The sequence below is a fragment of the Musa acuminata genome, chromosome BXJ3-5, assembly GCF_036884655.1.
Source record: "Musa acuminata AAA Group cultivar baxijiao chromosome BXJ3-5, Cavendish_Baxijiao_AAA, whole genome shotgun sequence".
NCBI classification, from domain to species: domain Eukaryota; kingdom Viridiplantae; phylum Streptophyta; class Magnoliopsida; order Zingiberales; family Musaceae; genus Musa; species Musa acuminata.
Genome location: NC_088353.1, coordinates 8,175,389 through 8,197,733, shown reverse-complemented (window position 1 = coordinate 8,197,733; position 22,345 = coordinate 8,175,389). Strand labels below are relative to the sequence as shown.

At 38.1% G+C, this 22,345-nt stretch overlaps 1 protein-coding gene and 1 pseudogene across 1 annotated transcript; both read left to right on the top strand.

Moving 5' to 3' along the window:
• LOC135639191 (noroxomaritidine synthase 2-like) overlaps positions 1-18,050 on the top strand; it is a 132,231-nt pseudogene extending 114,181 nt beyond the window's left edge.
• Positions 18,051-19,058: 1,008 nt separating this feature from the next.
• On the top strand, positions 19,059-20,593 carry LOC135639147 (uncharacterized). The gene is made up of 3 exons (XM_065152936.1): positions 19,059-19,876; positions 19,995-20,167; positions 20,247-20,593. The coding sequence occupies exons 1-3, from the start codon at positions 19,214-19,216 to the stop codon at positions 20,347-20,349; spliced, it is 939 nt and encodes a 312-aa protein (XP_065009008.1). The 5' UTR covers positions 19,059-19,213; the 3' UTR covers positions 20,350-20,593.
• Positions 20,594-22,345: the final 1,752 nt, after the last annotated feature.

Genomic DNA, 22,345 nt, shown 5'->3' with positions numbered 1-22,345 from the left:
TTCAAAAGCCATTGACACTCCTATGAGCACCTCCACTAAGTTAGAAATTGATGAGAATGGAGAAAGCTTCGATCAAAAAACCTATAGGGGTATGATAGGAAGTTTACTTTACCTCACTGCCACAAGACCAGACATTATGTTCAGTGTAGGACTTTGTGCTAGATTTCAATCAGACCCTAAAATATCTCATCTCAAAGCTGTCAAAAGAATACTCAGATATCTTAATGGAACTACCAATCTAGGATTATGGTACCCAAAATCAGAAAATTTTGAATTAACAGCTTATGCTGATGCGGACTTCGCTGGCTGTAAACTAGACAGAAAAAGCACATCAGGATCATGTCAATTTTTAGGACATGCCCTTGTATCCTGGTCATCTAAGAAACAAAACTCGGTTGCCCTATCAACAACCGAAGCTGAATACATTGCAGCAAGTGCATGCTGTGCACAAGTTGTATGGATGAAAAACACTTTAGAAGATTACAAAGTGAATCTTAAAGATATTCCCATTAAATGTGATAACACGAGTGCAATATGCTTAACTAAAAATCCTATACAACACTCAAGAACAAAACACATTGATATTAGACATCACTTTATACGTGATCATGTCACTAATCATGACGTGACCATAGAATTTATTGATACCAAACATCAACTGGCTGATATCTTCACAAAACCCCTATGTGAAGAACAATTTGATTACATAAGAAGAGAATTAGGAATGTTGATGTGTCCGAATACTTAAACTAGTTAAAATTATCTTTCGGATGTTATTACTATTACATGCCTTGACAACGCTTAACATGTTGCAAATTATGTGACAAATATTTTTAACCAAATGCATGTAAGAAGTTCATTTTTCAGGATGTATGCTAAAAATGGGATGTTCCCGTACACTCTTATTAAAACTCCTTGGAAAATGACTTTCCTCCGTCAAGCAAAAACAATACAGTGATATATGTGTCATGACTTCTTTTATATGCTTAATAATGCTATCATGCTTTTTGTTGATGACAAAGGGGGAGAAAAATATGAATTGATAAACACTATGTCATAGCTAAACTGCCATAATCATATCTATGTCATAGTTGCAAATACTTGAGTGATGCTATAAACAATGTTATGCCATCCTTGCATCACCAAGAGATATGTGAACATGTACTATAGTTTGCATCATATCTTGATTTCATATTGTAAAGAAAATGCAAACTTACTAGAAAATCTCAAATGTGAGCATCATGTAAAAAGTCCTTCGTTGCTTTATATGATTACATGATGAATGGTTACAAACACAATCATACAAACTTGATGATGTATGTCATGCATTGACATAATTCTTGAAGAGATACATCATGATAGGCATCATGATGGGAGCATTGATAAGTTTAACTGATCTAACTTATCAATACGTCACTTGAATTCTTAGGTCTTGAATTCAAGGTTGACTTATCTCAACTATGGCATATAGATAGGGGGAGTTAAGGATAACTCCTTTATCAATTGATTGTCATCATCAAAAAGGGGGAGATTGTTGAATCTCGGATTTTGATGATGAAGTCAATTGTCATTTGTTATCTAATCTATGTGTTGAGATAAGTGTGCAGGATTAACTACGATGAGAGTAAGACAAGCAGCAGGAGTTGCGCCGGAGTCAAGATCAGGATCACGTTGGGAGTTCGAGAGTTCGACGGAAGTTCGGACGGTCGTCGGAGGTTCAGAGAGAACAGATCCGAGAAGTCCAGAAGCTTGCCAAGCGAAGCTCGTCGGAACTCGCCAAGTGGATCGTCGCAAAGTCCAGGAGTATGCCGGATGTCCGCAGAAGGATCACCGAAGGTTATCGGTTGATCGACGGAAGTTGGCCGGAAACTCGCCGGAAGAAGCGATTGACGCATCGGTGCAAAGCTGCAGAAGTTGTCTTAGAGATAATCGTAGTTAGCACGATGATTAAGCATGAAAATGGGAGGTGATCCCATTAGCTTAATCTTGGGGCAATTGGGCCCCTGAAAAGATTCAAAGTGGGTCGAATGGAGTGAACCATTCGGACCCTGATTGCACCAGGAGGTGCAACCGCCCCAGCCAGGAGGTGCAACCGCCTGGGCTGTGGGGTTGAGAGGTGCAACCGCCCCAGCCAGGAGGTGCAACCGCCAGGGTTGCAAGGCTGGGAGGTGCAACCGCCCCAGCCAGGAGGTGCAACCGCCAGGGTTGCAAGGCTGGGAGGTGCAACCGCTCCAGCCAAGAGTTTGCACCGCCAGAGCTCAAGTTCCGAGCTCTGCCAGGCGATGCAACCACCGAGCTCAGTCTTCGAGCTCTGGCAGTGTGGTGCATCAGCCTGAGCTCAGTCTCGAGCTTTGCCAGGTGATGCATTCACCAAGCTCAGTCTTCGAGCTCTGGCAGAATGGTGCATCAGCTTGAGCTCAGTTTGGAGCTCTGCCAAGTGATGCAACCACCGAGCTCAGATTTCGAGCTCTGTCAGGTGATGCAACCACCAAGCTCAGTCTTCGAGCTCTGCCAGGTGATGCAACCATCGAGCTCAGTCTTCGAGCTCTGGCAGAGAAGAAGCAATCGGCAGAGCTCAGTCTTCGAGCTCTGCCAGGCGGTGCCACCTCTCCAGGCGAGAGGTGCAACCGCCTGATCCCAGAATTCTGGGATTTGATCGATTTGATCGTTTTGAGCTCGAATTTTGAATTGGGTTGGGGCCTATAAATACCCCACCCATTCAGCACTGAAAAGAGAACAGACCCATACCAAAATTGTGATCTTTTCTGTGATTCTAAAGAGCTCAAAAGTGTTGTAAAGCCTTTAAGTCTCCTCCTTCTGTTCTTCAAGTTTTCAACTGTAAAGTGAGGAGAGAAAGGTCTGTAAAGGTTGTCTCCTAAGCCTGTCAAAAGGAGAGAAACTGTAAGAGGGAAGTTTGGCCTTCGCCCATTGAAGGAAGGCACCTAGTTGACGTCGGCAACCTCATCGGTGGAGGAAGCCAAAAGTGGAGTAGGTCAAGGCTGACCGAACCACTCTAAATCTCTGGTTTGCGTTTAATTTCGAGTACTTTATCATTACTGCAAACCTCCCTCATCACTATTGCTCTCTGCGCTTTCACGAACAAGTTCTAAGAGCTGTTCTTCCAAATCTGCATTCAGACGTAACTTTGTATTTTCATACATTACAGTTTACGTTTACGTTTGATTCTGCAGAACTGTTTTCCGCGCTTTTATGAACAAGCTTCCTTGCAGTTTACGCTTACATTTTAATCCTATTAATAACTGCAATCTGTCCTCTACGATTTTACGAACGAGTTTCAACATTTAGACGTAAAACTGCATTCAGACGTAAATCGGCTTTCCTCACTCAATCGTCAGATTTCAATTTAAGTTTACGTCTTAATTTCAACTGCATACTGCCTTCTACAAGTATATAAACGAGTTTCAAAGTTTAGACGTAAATCTGCGTTTAGACGTAAAACTACGTTTAGACGTAAATCTGCGTTTAAACGTAAATCTGCGTTTAGACGTAAAACTGCGTTTAGACGCAAAACTGCGTTTAGACGTAAAACTGCGTTTAGACGTAAAACTGCGTTTAGACGTAAATCTGCATTTAGACGTAAATCTGCGTTTAGACGTAAATCTGCGTTTAGACGTAAATCTGAGTTTAGACGCAAAACTGCGCTTAGATGCAAAACTGCGCTTGAACGCAATCTGCGCTTAGACGCAAACTGCACCTAGATACAAACTACGAATTTGCTTTTGCATCACAATAGTTTTTGAACGAACGCAGCTTTTGGTTTTTAAATTATTATAAGATTTCCGCTGCACTAATTCACCCCCCCCCTCTTAGTGCTCTCGATCCTAACACTATAAAGCAAGGCTAGTGTTTAAGATGTATCGTCAAAGGCAATGTGTTGACTATGATGAAACCTTATCACCCGTAGTCATGCTAAAATTCATTCAAATTCTATTAGCTATTGCAACACACTATAAAAAAATTACATTCCTTAATGGCAACCTCAAGGAGGAGGTGTATATGATATAGCCTAAGAGATTCATGTCCAAAGACTACCCAGATAAGGTGTGCAGGTTGTTTAGATCCATTTATGGACTGAAGCAAGCTTCCCGAAGTTGGAACATAAGATTTGATGAGGCAATTAGATCTTATGACTTCGTTAAGAACGAAGATGAGCCTTGTGTGTACAGGAAGGTAAGTGGGAGCACTATCACCTACTAGTTATAGGTGCCCAACAAGCCAATCACGTGAGTGATGGCACGTGTGACTTGATACAGAATCTTTTTGCTTATTATATTTTGGCATATATCACTTTATAACTATTGCATATATACATATTGTGATGTCCTTGGATTTGTGCAATGGGAATGCAATGGGAATCGGATCGTGATGAGATCATGAAAATGAGATCGATTCTTAAACATAAATCATAAATAATCCCGATCATAGGTTACTCGAGAGGGACATCGTGATAACCGGACAGACTGGTGTACTGTATACCCGTCTATATGATGGATGCAGCTGGTCTCATAGCTGCTTGTGTAGGGACACTAGGGATACAATACAGGTGCTCATTGGAGAATGAGTTCACTAATTGATCCGTTTATGGAATGTTAGATGGTTGATGATGCCTTATTGTCAAACAGTGATTCCGTAGTCCTTGTGGTATATCTGGTCCTTAGACTTGAGACACCAAGGAAGTCTTGTATGAGTGCTCCACTCTTTGATACCAGACTTATAGGTTTGACTATCCCATATCTAGTACAGTTGGTCATTGGGAGTGGTAGTCGACCTTACGAGGGCTATTGAGTGTCGATAGAGGATCATCCACTCTCGGCATCATGAGAGAAATATCCCATGTGTTCTTACTCAGAAAAATCCCTGGCCAGGGTATTTCGGGTTGAGAGAAAAAGAGTTCTCCAGGAGAATTCGATTAGAGCGAGACTCGAGTAGAAACCGTATGAGTCTGATAGCACTATGCTCGATATACGATCTCTGGGATATTAGATGGATGAGGGACTATATGTACATGGTAACTGAGGACAGACAGGTCCAATGGATTGGATTTCCCTGTATCGTTTGGGGACTACGGCATAGTGGCCTAGTACGTCTGTAGTCGATGAGTCGAGTGAATTATTACAGAGATAATAATTCACTGAGTTAGAAGGAGTTCTGATAGGTTTGACTCACAGCCAACTCGATCTTGGGCCTAGAGGGTCACACACATATGGTAGGCATTGTGATGAGTAGATGTTCAGATATGAGATATCCGACGGAGCCCTTGTCTTATTGGATATCCATGGACGAGATCCAATAAGAGCCTATGAGAGATTATTAGATAAAGATCCACTAATCTAAACAGGTTAGGTTATTGGATGCAGTTCCAATACCTACTAGGGGAAGATCCATTAGGGTTTGACAGGGGACCTCTATAAATAGGAAGGATTCAAAGCCTCATAAGCTAGAGTCTTTGCTTGCCTCTCCTATTCTCCTTCCCCTCTCCACCTCAAAGTAGGCCTAGAGTTTTGAGGAGCGTTGTCACAGCTCTACTATGTGGATTACCACTAGAGAGGAGGACGCTTGACCTCCTTCACCCTCTCCTAAGGATTTGCAAGGAAACAGGGATATATGATCTCCCTAGGTAACACAATCTATTCTATATGCAGTTTTTCAATTTCGTGGATTTTGCGCACCAATCTTCGCATGACGACGAACATCTCTTTGGGAATCGAGGATTTTGTTTTCTTGTTCTTCCACTGCGCATGTGATATCGCCCCTAAAGATTTCCCAACATCACCTTCTTGGTGTTATATATGGATGACATTTTGATCATTGGGAATGATGTAGGAATGCTATCCAGAGTAAAGGCTTGGTTATTTAGACACTTCTCCATGAAGGACTTAAGGGAAGCATCTTATATCTTGGAGATTCAAATCTATAGAGATAGATCCAAGATGATGCTTGGCTTGTCCCAGTCCAAGTACATAGACACCATTGTCAAAAGGTTTGGCATGAAAAATTTCAAGAGAGATCTCATACCGATGAGACATGAGATATCGCTTTCTAAGAGTATGTCCCCAAAGACTTCTAAAAAAAGGGCGAATATAGATAGGATTCCCTATGGATCAGCAATAGGGTCTATCATATATGACATGCTATGTACTAGGCCTAATATAGTACATGCTTTGAGTGTCATGAGCAGGTATTAGGCGGATCTAGGCTTGGAGCACTAGAAAGTAGTAAAGTGTATCCCTAAGTACTAGAGAAGGACTAAGGATCTTTTACTAGTATATGGAGGTAGTAGTCTCAGGGTTGAAGGCTACACAGACTTGAGTTTTTAGTCTAATGTCGATGATAGCAAGTCGAATTCGGGGTATGTGTACACCATGAATGGAGGAGCAATGTGCTGGAAAAGTTTCAAGCAAGATACTACTGCTGACTCGACCATAGAGGCAGATTACATTGCTACAATAGAGATAGCAAAAGAGGGAGTCTGGATAAAGAAGTTCATCATAGATCTAGGAGTTATGCCAAACAACGAGGAGTCGATTCTCTTATATTACGATAACAATGGGGCGATTGATCAAATGAGGGAACCCAGGTCTTATAAAAAATCTAAGCATGTTCTAAGGAGGTTCCACCTTATCAAAGAGATCGTGACCCGAGGAGATGTAGCAATGGAAAGAGTTTCATCCAAAGATAACATTGCAGATCCACTGACAAAGCCATTGTCTCAAATTATCTTTGAGTGTCACAGGGGTCTGATAGGGATCAAACATATAGATGATTGGCTTTAGGTCAAGTGGGATATTGCTAGTCATATGTGCCCTACAAGCCATTCACGTGAGTGATGGCACATGTGACTTGACACGTAATCTTTTTTGCTTATTATATTTTGTCATTTATCACTTTATATTACTTGTTACATATATAAAGAATCGGATCGTGATGAGATTATAATAATAAGACCAATTCACGTTTAAACACATATCCTAAATAATTCCGGTCATAAGCTACTCGAGAGAGATATCAAGATAACTAGATAGACTGGTGTGTTATATATCCGTCTATATGATGGATACAGTTGGTCTCATAGCTGCTCGTGTGGGGACAATAGGGATACAATACAGGTGCTCATTGGGAAATGAGTTCACTAATTGATCCGCTTAAGAAATGCTGAATGGTTGATGATACCTTATTGTTAGACAATGATTTCGTAGTCCCAATGGTATATCTGGTCCTTAGACTTGAGACACCAAGGATGTCTTGTATGAGTGCTCCACTCTTTAATACCGAACTTATAGGTTTGGATGTCCCAGATCTAGCACAATTGATTATCGGGAGTCGTAGTCAATCTTACGAGGGCTATTGAGTGTCGATAGAGAATCATCCACTCTTGGTGTCATGAGAGGAATGTCCCATATATTCTTGCTCAGAAAAATCCCTTACTAGAGTTATTCGGATTGAGAGAGAATGAGTTCTCTAGGAGAATCCGATTAGAGCGAGACTCGAGTAGAAACCGTATGGGTTTGACAGCACTATGCCTGGTATATGGTCTCTAGGATATTAGATGGATGAGGGACTATAGGCACATCGTAACTAAGAACAGATAGGTCCAATAGATTAGATTCCCTTGTATCGTCTAGCGACTACGGCATAGTGGCCTAGTATGTCAGTAGTCGATGAGTCGAGTGAATTATTATGGAGATAATAATTCACTGAGCCAGAAGAAGTTCTGACAGGTATGACTCATGGTCAGCTCGATATTGGGCCTAGAGGGTCACACACATATGGTAGGCATTACGATGAGTAGAGGTTCGAATATGAGATATCCGTTGGAGCTCCTATCTTATTGGATATACAATAAGCCCCTGAATTATTGGATCCTATGGATGAGATCCAATAAGAGCCCATGAGATATTATTGGATAAAGATCCATTAATCGAAGAGGATTGGGCAGTTAGATGGAGATTCAATACCCAATAGGGGATGATCCATTAGGGTTAAGTTGACATGGGACCTCTATAAATAGGAGGGCTTCAATAGTTTATAGGCCAGAGCTTTTGCTTCCTCTCTTATTCTCCTCCCTCTCTCAATCTCAGAGTAGGCTTGGAGTTTTGAGGAGCATCATCGCAACCTTACTGTGTGGATCACCACTAGAGAGGAGGGCGCTTGACCTCCTTCACCCTCTTCTAGAGATCTGTAGGGATTTAGGGATATATGACTTCCCTAGGTAACATAATCTATTTTACACATGATTTTCTATTCTGCGGATTTTTTGCGCACCAATCTTCATATGATGATGAATATATCTTTGGGAATTAGATATTTTATTTTTTATTCTTCCATTGCACATATGAGGTTGCCCCCAAGATTTCCCAACAGTCACGCAATGAGGGGCGATCGTGGACTTGCAAGATGTGTTCCTTAGGTTGAACTTTGATGCCACTTCCTACTTGGTTTTCGGTGTCGATCCTGTTGAATCTAAGATTTTGATGATGAAATCAATTGGTAAATTATTTGATCTAATCTATATGTTGAGAAAAGTGTGCAGGATTAACTATGATAGCGGTAAGGCATAAAGCAGATGTTAGGCCGGAGTCAAGATCGAGATTTCGTTGGGAGTTCGAGAGTTCGACGGAAGTCTAAACGTTCATCGGAAGTTATGTCGAAATTGATCGAGAAATCCAGGAGCTTGCTAAAGAAGCTCATCAGAACTCGCCAAGAAGATCGTCGTAAAGTCCAAGAGCTTGTCAGGAGTCCGTTGGAACATTGCCGAGAGATTGTCGGAAGTTTATCGGAAGAACAATTGACATATCGGACCAAGACTACTTAGTTAATGTCTTAAATTATCATAGTTAGACCCTAAGTTGAGTTAGGATTGGGAGATTATCCCACTAACTCAGTTAGGGGCCAATTGGGCCCTTAACAGGGTTAAATTGGGTTGGTTGAATAGCTCATTCAGCACTTGAAGTCAAGGCCAGCGGTGGCACTACTTGGTGACTCAGTCTCCCAGGTGGTCTGGGCGATGGTACCACTGAAAGTTAATGCTGCCAGGCGGTGGTACCGTCGGAGCTTGAACTCCGAGCTCTGTCAGACGGTTATACCACCCAATATCAGAGTGTCAAGCGATGGTATCGCCAGTACCTCAAAATCCGGGGATGTGACACTTTTTGGCTCCAATTCTGAAGCCATTGGGGCCTATAAATATCCCACCCTTTTATGCATGAAAGGGTAACTAAAGTGCAATCAAAGTGTTGAAAAATTATAAGTGTTGGGGTGTTAAAAGTGTTGTAAAAGTGAGAAGAGTTCTCCTCCTCCCTCTCCTTAGATTTGTAATCATTCAAGAGAGGTGTGAGGCTTGTAAGGGTTATCTCCCAAACCCATGAAAAGGAGAAACCACTATAAAGAGGTGGTTGGTCTTCGCCTATTGAAGAAAGACCATTAGTGGATGTCGGTGACCTCAACGAAGGAGGAATCGGAAGTGGATATAGGTTACAACGACCGAACCACTATAAATTCTTATTTGCATATCTATTATTGTCATTTACTTACTCTGCAATTGCTTTACTTCCTCCATACTTGGCTTTCACTACTCTTATGAACAAACATACTTTCAAGCTATCTTCCTAGATCGATTTTTATTTTAATGTACGAAGTTTTTTAAACTAACGATTTTTATCCATTGTACTAATTCACCCCCCTCTTAGTATCGACTCGATCCTAACAATTGGTATTAGAGCTCGGTTACTCTCGATTTGATTTAAAACCAAAGAGAGATGGCTTTTGCTAGTAATCAAGAGGGTTATTCAATTACATGTCCACCCATGTTCAATAGAATGGATTACACATTTTGGAAGACTAGAATGAGGATTTTTCTAATTTCAATGGATTTTGAGTTATGGAACCTTATGGAAAATGACTTTCAAAAGTCTTCTCTTCCAATGAACGATTGGAATGAGTTGGAGAAGAAGACTTTCGCTTTAAATGTCAAGGATATGAATGCCTTGTTTTGTACTTTAGATAAAAACGAGTTCAATCGAGTGTCTATTTATGAAATGGTTTTTGAAAATTGGCACACACTTGAAATCACTCACGAAGGCACTAGTAGAGTAATGGAGTCGAAGATAAATTTTTTAGTTTATACTTATGAATTGTTTCGGATGAAGCTAAGCGAAACTATTATCGACATATACACCTATTTTATGGATGTTGTCAATAGTTTAAAAACTCTTGGCAAATATTTTTTGAACTTTGAACTTGTTAATAAAATCTAGAGATCCCTTCTAAAGAGTTAGGACCCTAAAGTAACGATCATTCAAGAGGCTAATAATTTAAATAACTTTCCTATCAAAGAACTTATCGGGTCACTAATGACCTATGAGATGACTTGCAATGCTCATGAAGAGCTTGAGAACAACATTCCAAAGAATAGGAAGGATATGGCACTAAGAACTCATAAAGACCACTTGAAAGAAAATTCAAGTGATAAGGACTATGATGATAACTTGGCACTCTTGACAAGAAAGTTCAAAAAATTCATAAAAATAAATAAATTTAAAAATAACACTAAAAATAAAATTGAACCCAAGAAAGTATAAGTTATATCCTATGAATGCAAAAGGCCGAGACATTTCAAAAGTGAATATCCCCGAGCAAAGAAGAAGAAGGCTCTTAAAGCAACTTGGAATGACTCAAGTGCATCCGAAGAAGAGAAGCCAACCAATATAGAGCAAATTTCTCATTATACACTAATGGCTATCGGAGATAAGGTAAGCAGTTCATTAGATGTAAATTTATCTTTTGATGAATTACTAAGTGTTTTTCATGATTTATTTGATGAATGTAAATTAGTTAGTAAAAAATATAAATTGTTAAAAAAAAGTATGCTTCTTTTGTTAGTGATTTTGATAAATTAAAAATTAAGCATAATGATAGTTTAGCTTCTAGCACAAAATGTGATGAATTAGAAATGCTTAAAAAGAAGAATTTACAACTACATGAAACCTTAGAAAAATTTGAAATAGATAGTAAATCCTTAAACATGATTCTTACAAATAAGAATCATGTTCATAGAAGAGATAGAATCGGCTTTGTGAGTAACACTCATAAAAATCCAACCATCTTTGTTAAAGGTCTAACTTTACATGTTTCACCCCAAAATAAATGTAACTTTTGTTATGAATTTGGATATATTACTTATCAATGTCTGTTTAAGAGATGTAGTCTCTACAAATTGATTTGGGTTCCTAAAGGAACTGTAAAGAATTTCATACAAAATGATAAGTTAAGTCAATTGATTTTTTAGGCACCCAAAGTCAAATAGGTATCTAAAGATTATCTTTTTTTATAGAAATGTTTACCATCACAAACTAGGAGCAAGATATGGTACCTTGATAGTGGATGTTCAAGGCATATGACTAGAGATTCATCTCAATTCTCTAAGCTCACTAGCCTAGACGAAGGGTATGTCACCTTCGGAGACAACAACAAGGGTAAAATCATTGGCAAAGAAACCATAGGTAACAAATCTAACTTTTTGATTGAAGATGTATTATTGATTGATGGCTTAAAGCATAATCTTTTGAGCATTAGTTAATTGTGTGATAAAGGATACATCATAAGATTTGAATCATTATTGAAAATCACACAAAAACACATCTATGATTGCCTTAAAATAAAATAATATATACACTATTAACATTGATGATCTTTATAATGAAATGTATTTTTCGGTTTTGAATGACGATGCTTGGCTTTGGCATAAAAAATTAGGTCATGCTAGCATGAAACTAATCTCTCAAATCTCATCTAAAAAACTTGTAAGAGGTATTCCTAACATCAAGTTCGCTAAAGACGATGTGTGTAATACATATCAACTAAGAAAACAAATAAAAGGAAGTTTCAAACCAAAGAATCAAATAAGCAACTCTAGACCATTGCAATTGATCTATATAGATTTATTTAGACCAATTGATACATCAAGTCTTGGATGTAGCAAATATGCCTTTGTAATTGTGGACGATTATAGTAGATATACTTGGACATACTTTTTGGCATACAAAAGTGATTGCTTTAGGTATTTTTCTAAGTTTTGTAAACTTATTCAAAATGAAAAAAGCTTTATGATTTCATCAATTCGGAGTGATCACGGTGGCGAATTTTAAAATCATGATTTTAAAAATTTTTGTGAATCTAATATATACAACCATAATTTCTCTACTCTGAGAAATCCACAACAAAATATAGTAGAAAGAAAAAAATAAAAATTTACAAGAAATGGCAAGAACCATGTTGAACAAACATAGTCTACCTAAATATTTTTGGGTCGAAGCCATTAATACGGCATGCTATGTTATGAATAAGGTTCTAGTAAGATCATTACTTTCCAAAACTACTTATGAATTGTGGAATAACAAAAAAACCCAACATTTCATATTTTAAAGTTTTTTATTATAAATATTTTATCTTGAATGAAAAAGATGTCATAGGAAAGTTTGATGCAAAATCCGATGAAGGGAGTTTTCTTGGCTACTCTTCCATTTCTAAAGTCTTTTGTATCTTTAACAAAAGAACTTTGGTTATAGAAAGTCTATTCATATTGTCTTTAATGAAGTTTCCGAACTTAAGAAAAATGAGTTTGATGATGATCTTAATTTTTATGCTTTGAATTTAAATGAACCCTCTCCTCAAACTAGCAACTTGGATACATCTTCTTCTGAAACATCCTTACCCAAGGAATGGAGGTAGGTAGATGCTCATCTTAAGGGGCTAATCATAGAAGATACATCAAAAGGGGTTTAAACTCATTCTTCTCTTAAAAATTTTTGTGCCAACGTCGCTTTTCTTTCTCAAATTGAACCTAAATGCATTGACAAGGCCTTGAAAAATGATTCATGGGTTATCGCAATGGAAGAAGAGTTGAACCAATTTGAGAGAAACGTGGTATGGAAACTTGTTCCTAGGCCAAATGACCATTTAGTTATTGGTACTAAATGGATTTTTAGAAACAAGTAACATGAATTTAGTATCGTGATTAGAAATAAGGCTAGATTAGTGGCCAAGAGTTTCAACTAAGAAGAAAGTATCGATTATGATGAAACCTTCGCTCCTATGGCAAGATTAGAAGTCAAAGGATTAGAAGTTATAAGGATGCTCCTTGTCTATGCTAGTAATAATAATTTTAAGTTATTTCAAATGGATGTCAAAAGTGCTTTTCTTAATGGCTTTATTTTCAAAGAAGTTTATGTTGAACAACCTCCCAGATTTGAGAATGATAATTTTCTGAATCATATGTTTAAATTGACTAAAGCTCTCTATAAATTAAAACAAGCCCCAAGGGCTTGGTACGAGAGATTTAGCTCCTTTCTTATCCAAAATAAATTCTCTAAAGATAAGGTCGATACTATATTATTTATTAAAAATTTTAAAATAATTTTCTTATTGTTCAAATTTATGTTGATGATATTATTTTTGGTTCTACAAATGAATCCTTATGTGGATCATTTGCCAAGAGTATGAGTCAAGAGTTTGAAATGAGTTTAATGGGTGAACTAACTTTCTTTTTAGGTTTACAAATCAAACAACTTAGTGATAGTATTTTTCTTAGTCAAACAAAATATGCATTAGACTTGCTAAAATGGTTTAATATAGATAGTTCAAAGGCTATCAATACTCCTATGAGTACCTCCACTAAGTTCAGCATTGACGAAAGTGGAGAAAGCTTTGATCAAAAAGCTTATAGGGGTATGATAGGAAGCTTACTATATCTCACCACAACTAGACCGGACATCATGTTTAGCATAGGACTTTGTGGTAGGTTTCAATCTAATCCTAAGATATCTCATCTTAAAGTTATTAAAAGAATTCTTAGATATCTTAAAGGAACCACTAATCTAGGATTATGGTATCCAAAATTCAGAAACTTTGAACTAATTACTTACATTGATGCAGATTTTGCTAGATGTAGAATAGATGGAAAAAGCACATCCGAAACATGTCAATTCTTAGGTTATGCACTAGTCTCTTGGTCTTCCAAAAAATAAAACTCGGTTGCACTATCTACAATCGAAGTCGAATACATAGTGGTGAGTGTATATTGTGTACAAGTTGTATGGATGAAAAATATATTAGAATATTATAAGATTCACCTTAAAAATATTCTCATAAAATGTGATAACACGAGTGTAATATATTTAACAAAAAATCCTATTCAACACTCTAGAACTAAACATATTGATATTAGGCATCATTTCATAAGAGATCATGTGAATAACCATGACATATCTTTAGAGTTTATTGATACGAAACATCAATTATTCGATATCTTTATAAAAACTTTAAATGAAGAACAATTTGATTTTATTAGAAGAGAGTTAGGGATATTAAATTATCTGAATGCATGAGTTTGTTGAATTTCTTTTCTGAACTATCTTCCTCCTAATTTGTCTCATAAATGGAGCTTTCATGAATTTATTTTATTTTTATCTTCCTCTTAACTTGGTATCAAATTTGCTTCATACCCTTACTCCATCACTTAATGATTTTTTATATACTTAATCACTTCACTCATGGAATTTATTGACAAATGCAACTCTCACGGATTTCACTCTTATGAATTTCTAATGAGAAACGGATTTGATTTATCAAGTTTTATTCGTAAATTTCTTTTTTATATGATGCTCCCTTCCCATGAATTCTTCCTTACTCTGCCCTTGAAAGATGAATTTTAGTGTGTGATGATTACTTGCAAGAATGATGATTTGATTTCACATGTATATCTTAATCCTTTTCATGAATCTCTTCTCTTTGTTAAAATTGAAACATGATTTAATAAAACTCATTTCTTGTTTTGAATTTGACTTGATTCAAATCATTTCATGTATTTGGTTTTTAATGGATTCTTTCCTTATCTTTCTTCCTCTTCTTCTTATTTTTATTTTTATGACAAATAGAAGAAAGAAACTTGCATAAATTGGATAAATTTATGGCTTATTTGCTTACCTTATTTGCTTACTTTGATAAATCTTCTTCTTCTTCTTATTTGCTTACCTTCCTTTATGGCTTGGATAAATTGGTGTGAAACTTGATTGTTGAATGGTTCTCCTTTTTGTTGATGAGAAAGGGGGAGAAATGATACCAAAATGTGGCAAATTGATGACGAATTGGCATTGTAAATGTTTGGAATGTATCTTATCATAAATGCTTATATGTTTTGCAAATGCTTGAAATATAATTGAAATCGTCAAATACATTGCAACACATGGCAAATGCTTAAAACATATCAAAATGTATTTCATATGTATTATAGATATTTGAAATATTTCATGAATACTTGATAAATATCTTTCATTATAATAAGATATCTTGAGCTCACCTTGCTATTTACAATTGATATCTTACCATGGAATATTGAATTGTTATCTTTGTCATCTTGTTAAATTTCATATTTGAAATTCGTATCATACTTAAAAATGATGATTGTCTATCATCATTGGACTTGAAAATTGATGTCAAGTCTTGACATCATTTTTTATAAATACGTGGTATCGTATTTTGAATTGGTAAATCATGATAAGTATCATGATGTGCATGTTGATAAGTTTAAATGAATATAATTTATCGGATTGATTCTCGAATTCAAAGACCTTGAATTCAAGAGTATCTTTTCTCAAGTATGGCATATAGATAGGAGGAGTTAAAGTTAACTCTGTCATCAATTGATTGTCATCATTAAAAAGTGAGAGATTATTGAATCTTAGATTTTGATGATGAAATCAATTAGTAAATTATTTTATCTAATCTATATGTTGAGAAAAGTATGCAGGATTAACTACGATAGCAGTAAGGCATAAAGCAAATGTTGGGTCGGAGTCAAGATCGAGATTTCATTGAGAGTTTGAGAGTTCATTAAAAGTCCGAACGTTCATCGGAAGTTCTGCCAGAATTGATCGAGAAGTCCAGGAGCTTGCCAAAGAAGCTCATCAGAACTCGCCAAGAAGATCATCGTAAAGTCCAGGAGCTTGCCAAGAGTCCGTTGGAACATTACCGGGAGATTGTCAGAAGTTCGTTGGAAGAACAATTGACATATCAGACCAAGACTACTTAGTTAATGTCTTAAATTATTATAGTTAGACCCTAAGTTGAATTAGGATTGGGAGGTCATCCTACTAACTCAGTTAGGGGCCAGTTGGGCCCTTAACAGGGTTGAATTGGGTTGGTTGAATAGCCCATTCAACACTTGAAGTCAAGGTCGTCTGTGGCACCGCCTGTGATTCAGTCTCCTAGGTGGTTTGGGCGGTGGTACCGTTGACAATTAATGTTGCCAGGCGATGGTACCGCCCCTGTTAGGTGGTGGTACCATCGGAGCTCGATCTTCGAGCTTTGTCAAGCGGTCATACCGTTCAGTGTCAGAGTGTCAGGCGGTGGTACCATCCAGTAATGATGGTGGTATCGCCATCATCCCGAAATCCAATGATGTGACACTTTTTGGCTCTAATTCTAAAGTCATTGGGGCCTATAAATACCCCACCCTTTTCTGCATGAAAGCGTAACTAAAGTGCAATTGAAGTGTTGAAAAATTCTAAGTGTTGAGGGTGTTAAAAGTGTTATAAAAGTGAGAAGAGTTCTTCTCCTCTTCTCCTTAGATTTGTAATCATTCAAAAGAGGTGTGAGGCTTGTAAGGATTATCTCTTAAACCCATGAAAAGGAGAAAGTGTTGTAAAGAGATGGTTGGTTTTTGCCTATTGAAGAAAGAACATTGGTGAATGCGGGTGACCTTGACGAAGGAGGAATCGGAGGTGGATGTATGTCACAACAACCGAACCACTATAAATTCTGGTTTGCATTTCTATTATTATCATTTACTTACTCTGCAATTGCTTCACTTCCTCCTTACTTGGCTTTCACTATCCTTATGAATAAATATGCTTTCAAGTTATCTCCCTAGATCGATTTTTGTTTTAACGTATGAAGTTTTTTAAACTGATCCTTTTTATTCGCCGCACTAATTCACCGCCCCTTCCCCCCACCCTCTTAGTGCCGACTCGATCCTAACAAATCCATGTTGCCTCTCCGTCGCATTGTCGACTGTCCCATTCATGCGGGCAATGGACGATGCCACGGGCGCCTCGTTGCTCTGCCACACAGTGTCGTTGACCTGGTGGAAGTTGGCGAGATGGCTAAGGATCGGGGACGAGAAGAAGTTCACGATGGCATGGAAGGTAATAGACCATTGCATAGCGGAAAGCATCGCAGAGAAGAAGAAATTAAGAAGCCTCAAGAATCATAAAGATGGCGGAGGCGAAGAAAAAGCCAATCTACTCTCGTCTTACATCAACGACAATGACGATGAAGAGCAGCAAGACAGCCAGCGACAAGGATCAACCGAGTTCGACAAGTTCCTCCGTGACACAGCCATAAACTTCATTTTTGCCGGGAGGGACACAACTGGTGCAGCGCTCATATGGTTCTTCTGGCTGATCTGCAACAATCCCGTGGTGGTGTCCAATATCCTCGAGGAACTAAGGTCGACGCCCCTGGGAAAACAGAGATCGAGCTCCAATGATCTGACCATATTCGATCCAGAAGAGCTGAGCAAATTGGTCTATCTGCATGCAGCCCTCTGCGAGTCGCTCAGGCTGTTCCCTCCTCTTCCCTTCCATCACCAGGCAGCTCTGAGACATGAAGTCCTCCCGAGTGGACACAGAGTTGAAGCAGGCACAAATATCTTGTCCTCCCTGTACTCCAGAGGGAGGATGGAAAGGATTTGGGGCATGGACTGCTTGGAGTTCCGGCCCTAGAGATGGATTTCGGAAGAGGGGCGGGTGCGGCACGAGCCATCTTGCAAGTTCATGTCGTTCGGTTCTGGCCGCAGGACCTGCCTGGGAAAGGAAGTGGCCTTCACTCAGATGAAGGCAGTGGTGGCTGCCATGGTCTACAACTTCCAAGTTCAAGTGCTTCAAGGTCATGAGGTCGAGCCAAAGCTTTCCGTCATCCTTCACATGAAGAATGGCCTGAGGGTTAGGATCAAGAGGAGAGCAGAGAGCTGGTGATGATCAACCACAGTAATGTTTGTTCTAAAATTAGTTTTTTTTAATTATTGTTGTTAGAAAAAGATATGTGATAAAAGATTATGATATAGATAAATATGGAATGATAATTTTATATTTTTTATATATGTTAATCCTCAATCAATCTATGATTTGAGGATTGGTTGAGTACAATATTTGAATACATCATTTAATCATATAATTAGGAAAAAAATTATATATAAATATATATTATTTAATAAAATTATCTCTTTCATAATAATTTTTTTAATATAAATCTTCTCCAAAATTGTGTTTTCTCTCAACCAAACATTCTCCATAAGCTACAAAGTGTCAACCACACTTGTAGGATAGAATCAGCATTTTAATCATAAAAAGCTTGAGCCTAAGTTAAATTATATATTGTACTCTTTTAATTTCTAAAAGTTAAGACTATTCTTAATCATCTCTTAATTGTTTTCCATCTCATATACTAATGTTTTTCTATCAATCATATTGCCTTTGCATCGATATCTAATTAAACTTGAGCACGGTGACTGTGTCACGACTTGGCACGCGACTGGTGACTCGGCACGCGTCCTCGAGTAGAATATTGTATAGACAATAATAGTACGCTTCTCGAGATGTGTCATGTTCCCTGCTGTCCCTATCTTAAGAGTCACGACTTAAGCAATCACATTAATTACCACTATTTATATAGTTAACATACACGAAAAAGGCATGACGCTTCACGTAAAGTTACCCACGAGAGGCCCGTTGACCGGTATTTGCATGTGTTCGTTGTCGACGACTCCACCTTTCTCGGCCACGGACAGTGCCCCGAGAACAGAAGAGCTGAAGAAGGAAACCGAGAAGAAGGTTGATGGCGAAAGATCGGCGGGAGGAGAGCGAAGAAGACGAACACACCACGTTGGTTCACAGACTTCCCACCTCTCTCTCTCTCTCTCTCTCTCTCTCTCTCTCTCTCTCCGAGATATTTCCTTTGGGTTCTCTTTTGATCTCTCTTTCTCTCTCACGTTGCACCTAGTGAAGAGAGATGGAAAGCAAGCGCGCTCTTAGAAGAGTCCTACGGCCTTTCTTGTTCACGGGAGTTTGGTTGACGAGTACTCTTCTTTATTTAGGTTTGGAGAAGAGAGGGAAGTCATTTGGAAGAGTGTAACCGTGTGATGATGTTGAGGAGCTCGTCCACCCCAGTTCTTGGCTCCCTCCTCTCCTCTTCCTCCTCCCTCCACATCTCCTCCGAGTGTTCCAACCACCACCACCATTCCTCTCCCAACCCCGACCTCCACTCTTTCTCCTGTCATTTATCCCCTACCTCCGACTGCTTCCGTGACCAGAGCCCGTCCCTCGGCATCCGGAGAAGCCGATCCGATGGCAATCTTCGCTCCTTTCTCTCCGACCGCCATCCGCCATCACCGAAGTGCCCCTCTCAACTTCCACATACGACTCTCGAGACCATCCTTTCCTTCTCCGTGTACATCCGGAAAACACTGGCAGAAGAGGAGGCAACGGAGGAAGAAGACGATGACGAGAACGATGGGCAGCGCGTTGATGGAGGATTCGATTTTGCAAGCGAAAATCGAACTGGCTCTGCGAGTATTGGCGGGCCGCCGCCGCCGCCTCCGTTGTTCCTCGCGAGAGGGCTCGGGATCGACCGGATCGGGTCAGGACTCTTGACCGCTGGCGGTGGTGGTGGTGTTGGGATATGCGACGTTCCGATGGGGAACGGAGGAGAGCAGTCGGATGTGGAGATGCACTACAAGCGGATGGTGGAGGAGAACCCAAGTAATGCTCTGTTCCTGAGAAACTACGCGGAGTTTCTCTACCAGGTAAAATTTCCATTGCTTCTGCCTTCTCTCTGCGAAGAATAATTAAGACACATTTTTTTATCCATATTTTCTTTGATTTTATATCAAGAAACATCTGATTTGCTTCCATTATATGTAGGCCAAGGGAGACATTAAAAGAGCCGAGGAGTACTACTCTCGCGCTATACTTGCGGACCCTGATGATGGAGAAAGTCTATCACAATACGCTAGATTAGTGTGGGAGCTGCACCAGGATGAAGAACGAGCTTCCAGCTACTTTCAACAGGCAGTTCAAGCTGCACCTCATGACAGGCAAATCATCCATGAATCCTTTCCTATTCAATTATAAACAGACAAAATCTTATACAGTTGAAGCTTATTTTCCTTGCAGCCATGTTCTTGCTGCGTATGCTGAGTTCCTGTGGTACACAGAGGAGGACGATGATGGAGAAGGAGGTGCAGAAGGTGATGGAACGCAAAATTCCACCATGTGATCGTCGCCTAACGCTCCTATGACCGCTTGACATGGAGCAGTATGTCTAAATTAGCTAAGGAAAGAGGAAACGAAATTGTTAAGTAGCTTAATCTGCTTGAATGTGTGATGATAACAACAGGGGCTTGATGAGAAGCTCATGAGTTTTCACTCTGATCCATTAAAGATCAGGAGAATGGCAATACGTGTTAGGAAAAGATGTTCTGAATACGTGGAAACGATAAATACCATTATTTTTTTTCGAATTTATGTGAATTAAGCAGGATATATATTTTTAACACCAAATATGATGTCATAAATAATTTAATGATGCACATGTCAATCAGATAAGTGATAAACTAATAAGTAAATCATGAAGGAATTATTTTTATATGAACTAAATTAATTAAGAGAATTTAATACAATCAAGTCCAAGCTCATCTGAACTTAACAATGAATACAAATCGGATGGCCAATTGACATGCCATGACTGATCTAATCCTAAGACCTTAGCATGTATGGCAAGTCAATGAGTACACTAATTGTCTTCCCTGTAGATGTGAGAAAGTTCTAAACCCATGAACTTGGGAAACGATATAAAGAGGTTGCGAAATACATTGGTAAATTGCCATAGAGGCTTGTCCTCTTTCTTCAATATTCTAATCAAATTTTTATTATCAGCTTCAATCATAATGTAATTGATGCCTTCTGAAATTGCATGTTTTATACTATCAACAACAACAACCAGTTCCCACTCTTCTTAGTTTTCATATTATAAGCATAATCAGTATTTAGTTTGATCCAACCAGAGTTTATTTTTTTTCATTTGATATTGTTTTGGCAAGGTAACTTAATAAACCCTTAGGATACATGAGAGGTCATAGACATCACATAATTAATAGCTCTATATGCTAAATTGACAGGAGACGTCTTGTTCCCATTTAAAACAATATCATTGCGGGCTTTCTAAATCAACAGCAAATTATGTGTAATAAGAGATTTGAGAAGTAATCTACTACTTTTACATAGTTTATCTCACTCTTTGATCCAAGAAATATTCTGTCATTCGTTTATGTTGGGTCCAGCCCATATGCTTGCACCGATTGATTTGAGTATTAAGCCCAAAAACTGATTTAGTAAAAAAAAAAAAAAAATTGGCGTGCGTGACGTGAGATGGCTGCGAACAGAAACAGTTTTAACTCAAATTTTATACGGAGAATTTTTACGGTAAATTTTACAATTCTAATAGTGTCGATCTATAGTTTATCCTCTAAGATATTTTTCTGTTATACCTACTTGATGAGATCTAAATTTTTTATTTTATAAAATTCATATATTATTGTTAAGCCGTATTGTTGATGTTATTATGATCCTTTGATTATTCTGGAGAAGATTTATTGTAAATTTATTATTATTATTAATGATAGTAGAAATTTGAAGTAGACTATGATCCATGATTTTTCTCGTATTGGATTTTTCACATAAAAATTCAAATTCATTATTCCATTATTTATATTGTCCTGGTTAATATTTGTTTTTCGTAATATATTATTATTTTGATAAGAAATGATACACAAAGAAAAATAAATTGTTTCACTATAATAGTTTTTTCAATAATTTATATATTTAGATTGAAAATATAAACAATTCTCATAAAATGATCATAAGATTTTAGAAAAGAAACAGCTAAAAAATATATAAGAATGTCTAGCTGAAGTTTGTAAACGATTATGTAATAATTTTCAACATAGTATAAAGAACACTAGGAAGAGTAGAAATGTGCCATAGCAATTTCAAAGCTTTCCTATTCATAGTAAGGATTTTTTTCCTTTATCTTGAATATGTTTGATGGTTGCCCTTTCATATTGGACTTGTTAAGATCGGAGCGGCACTAAAAGGGGGGGTGAATTAGTGCAGCGGATTAAAACTCGTAAGTTTGAAAATGATTTCGTAAATGCATAGAGATCTCTATTCGATTCGACAAAAAATGACTTAGTAAAAGTAGCTCGAGTAAAGTA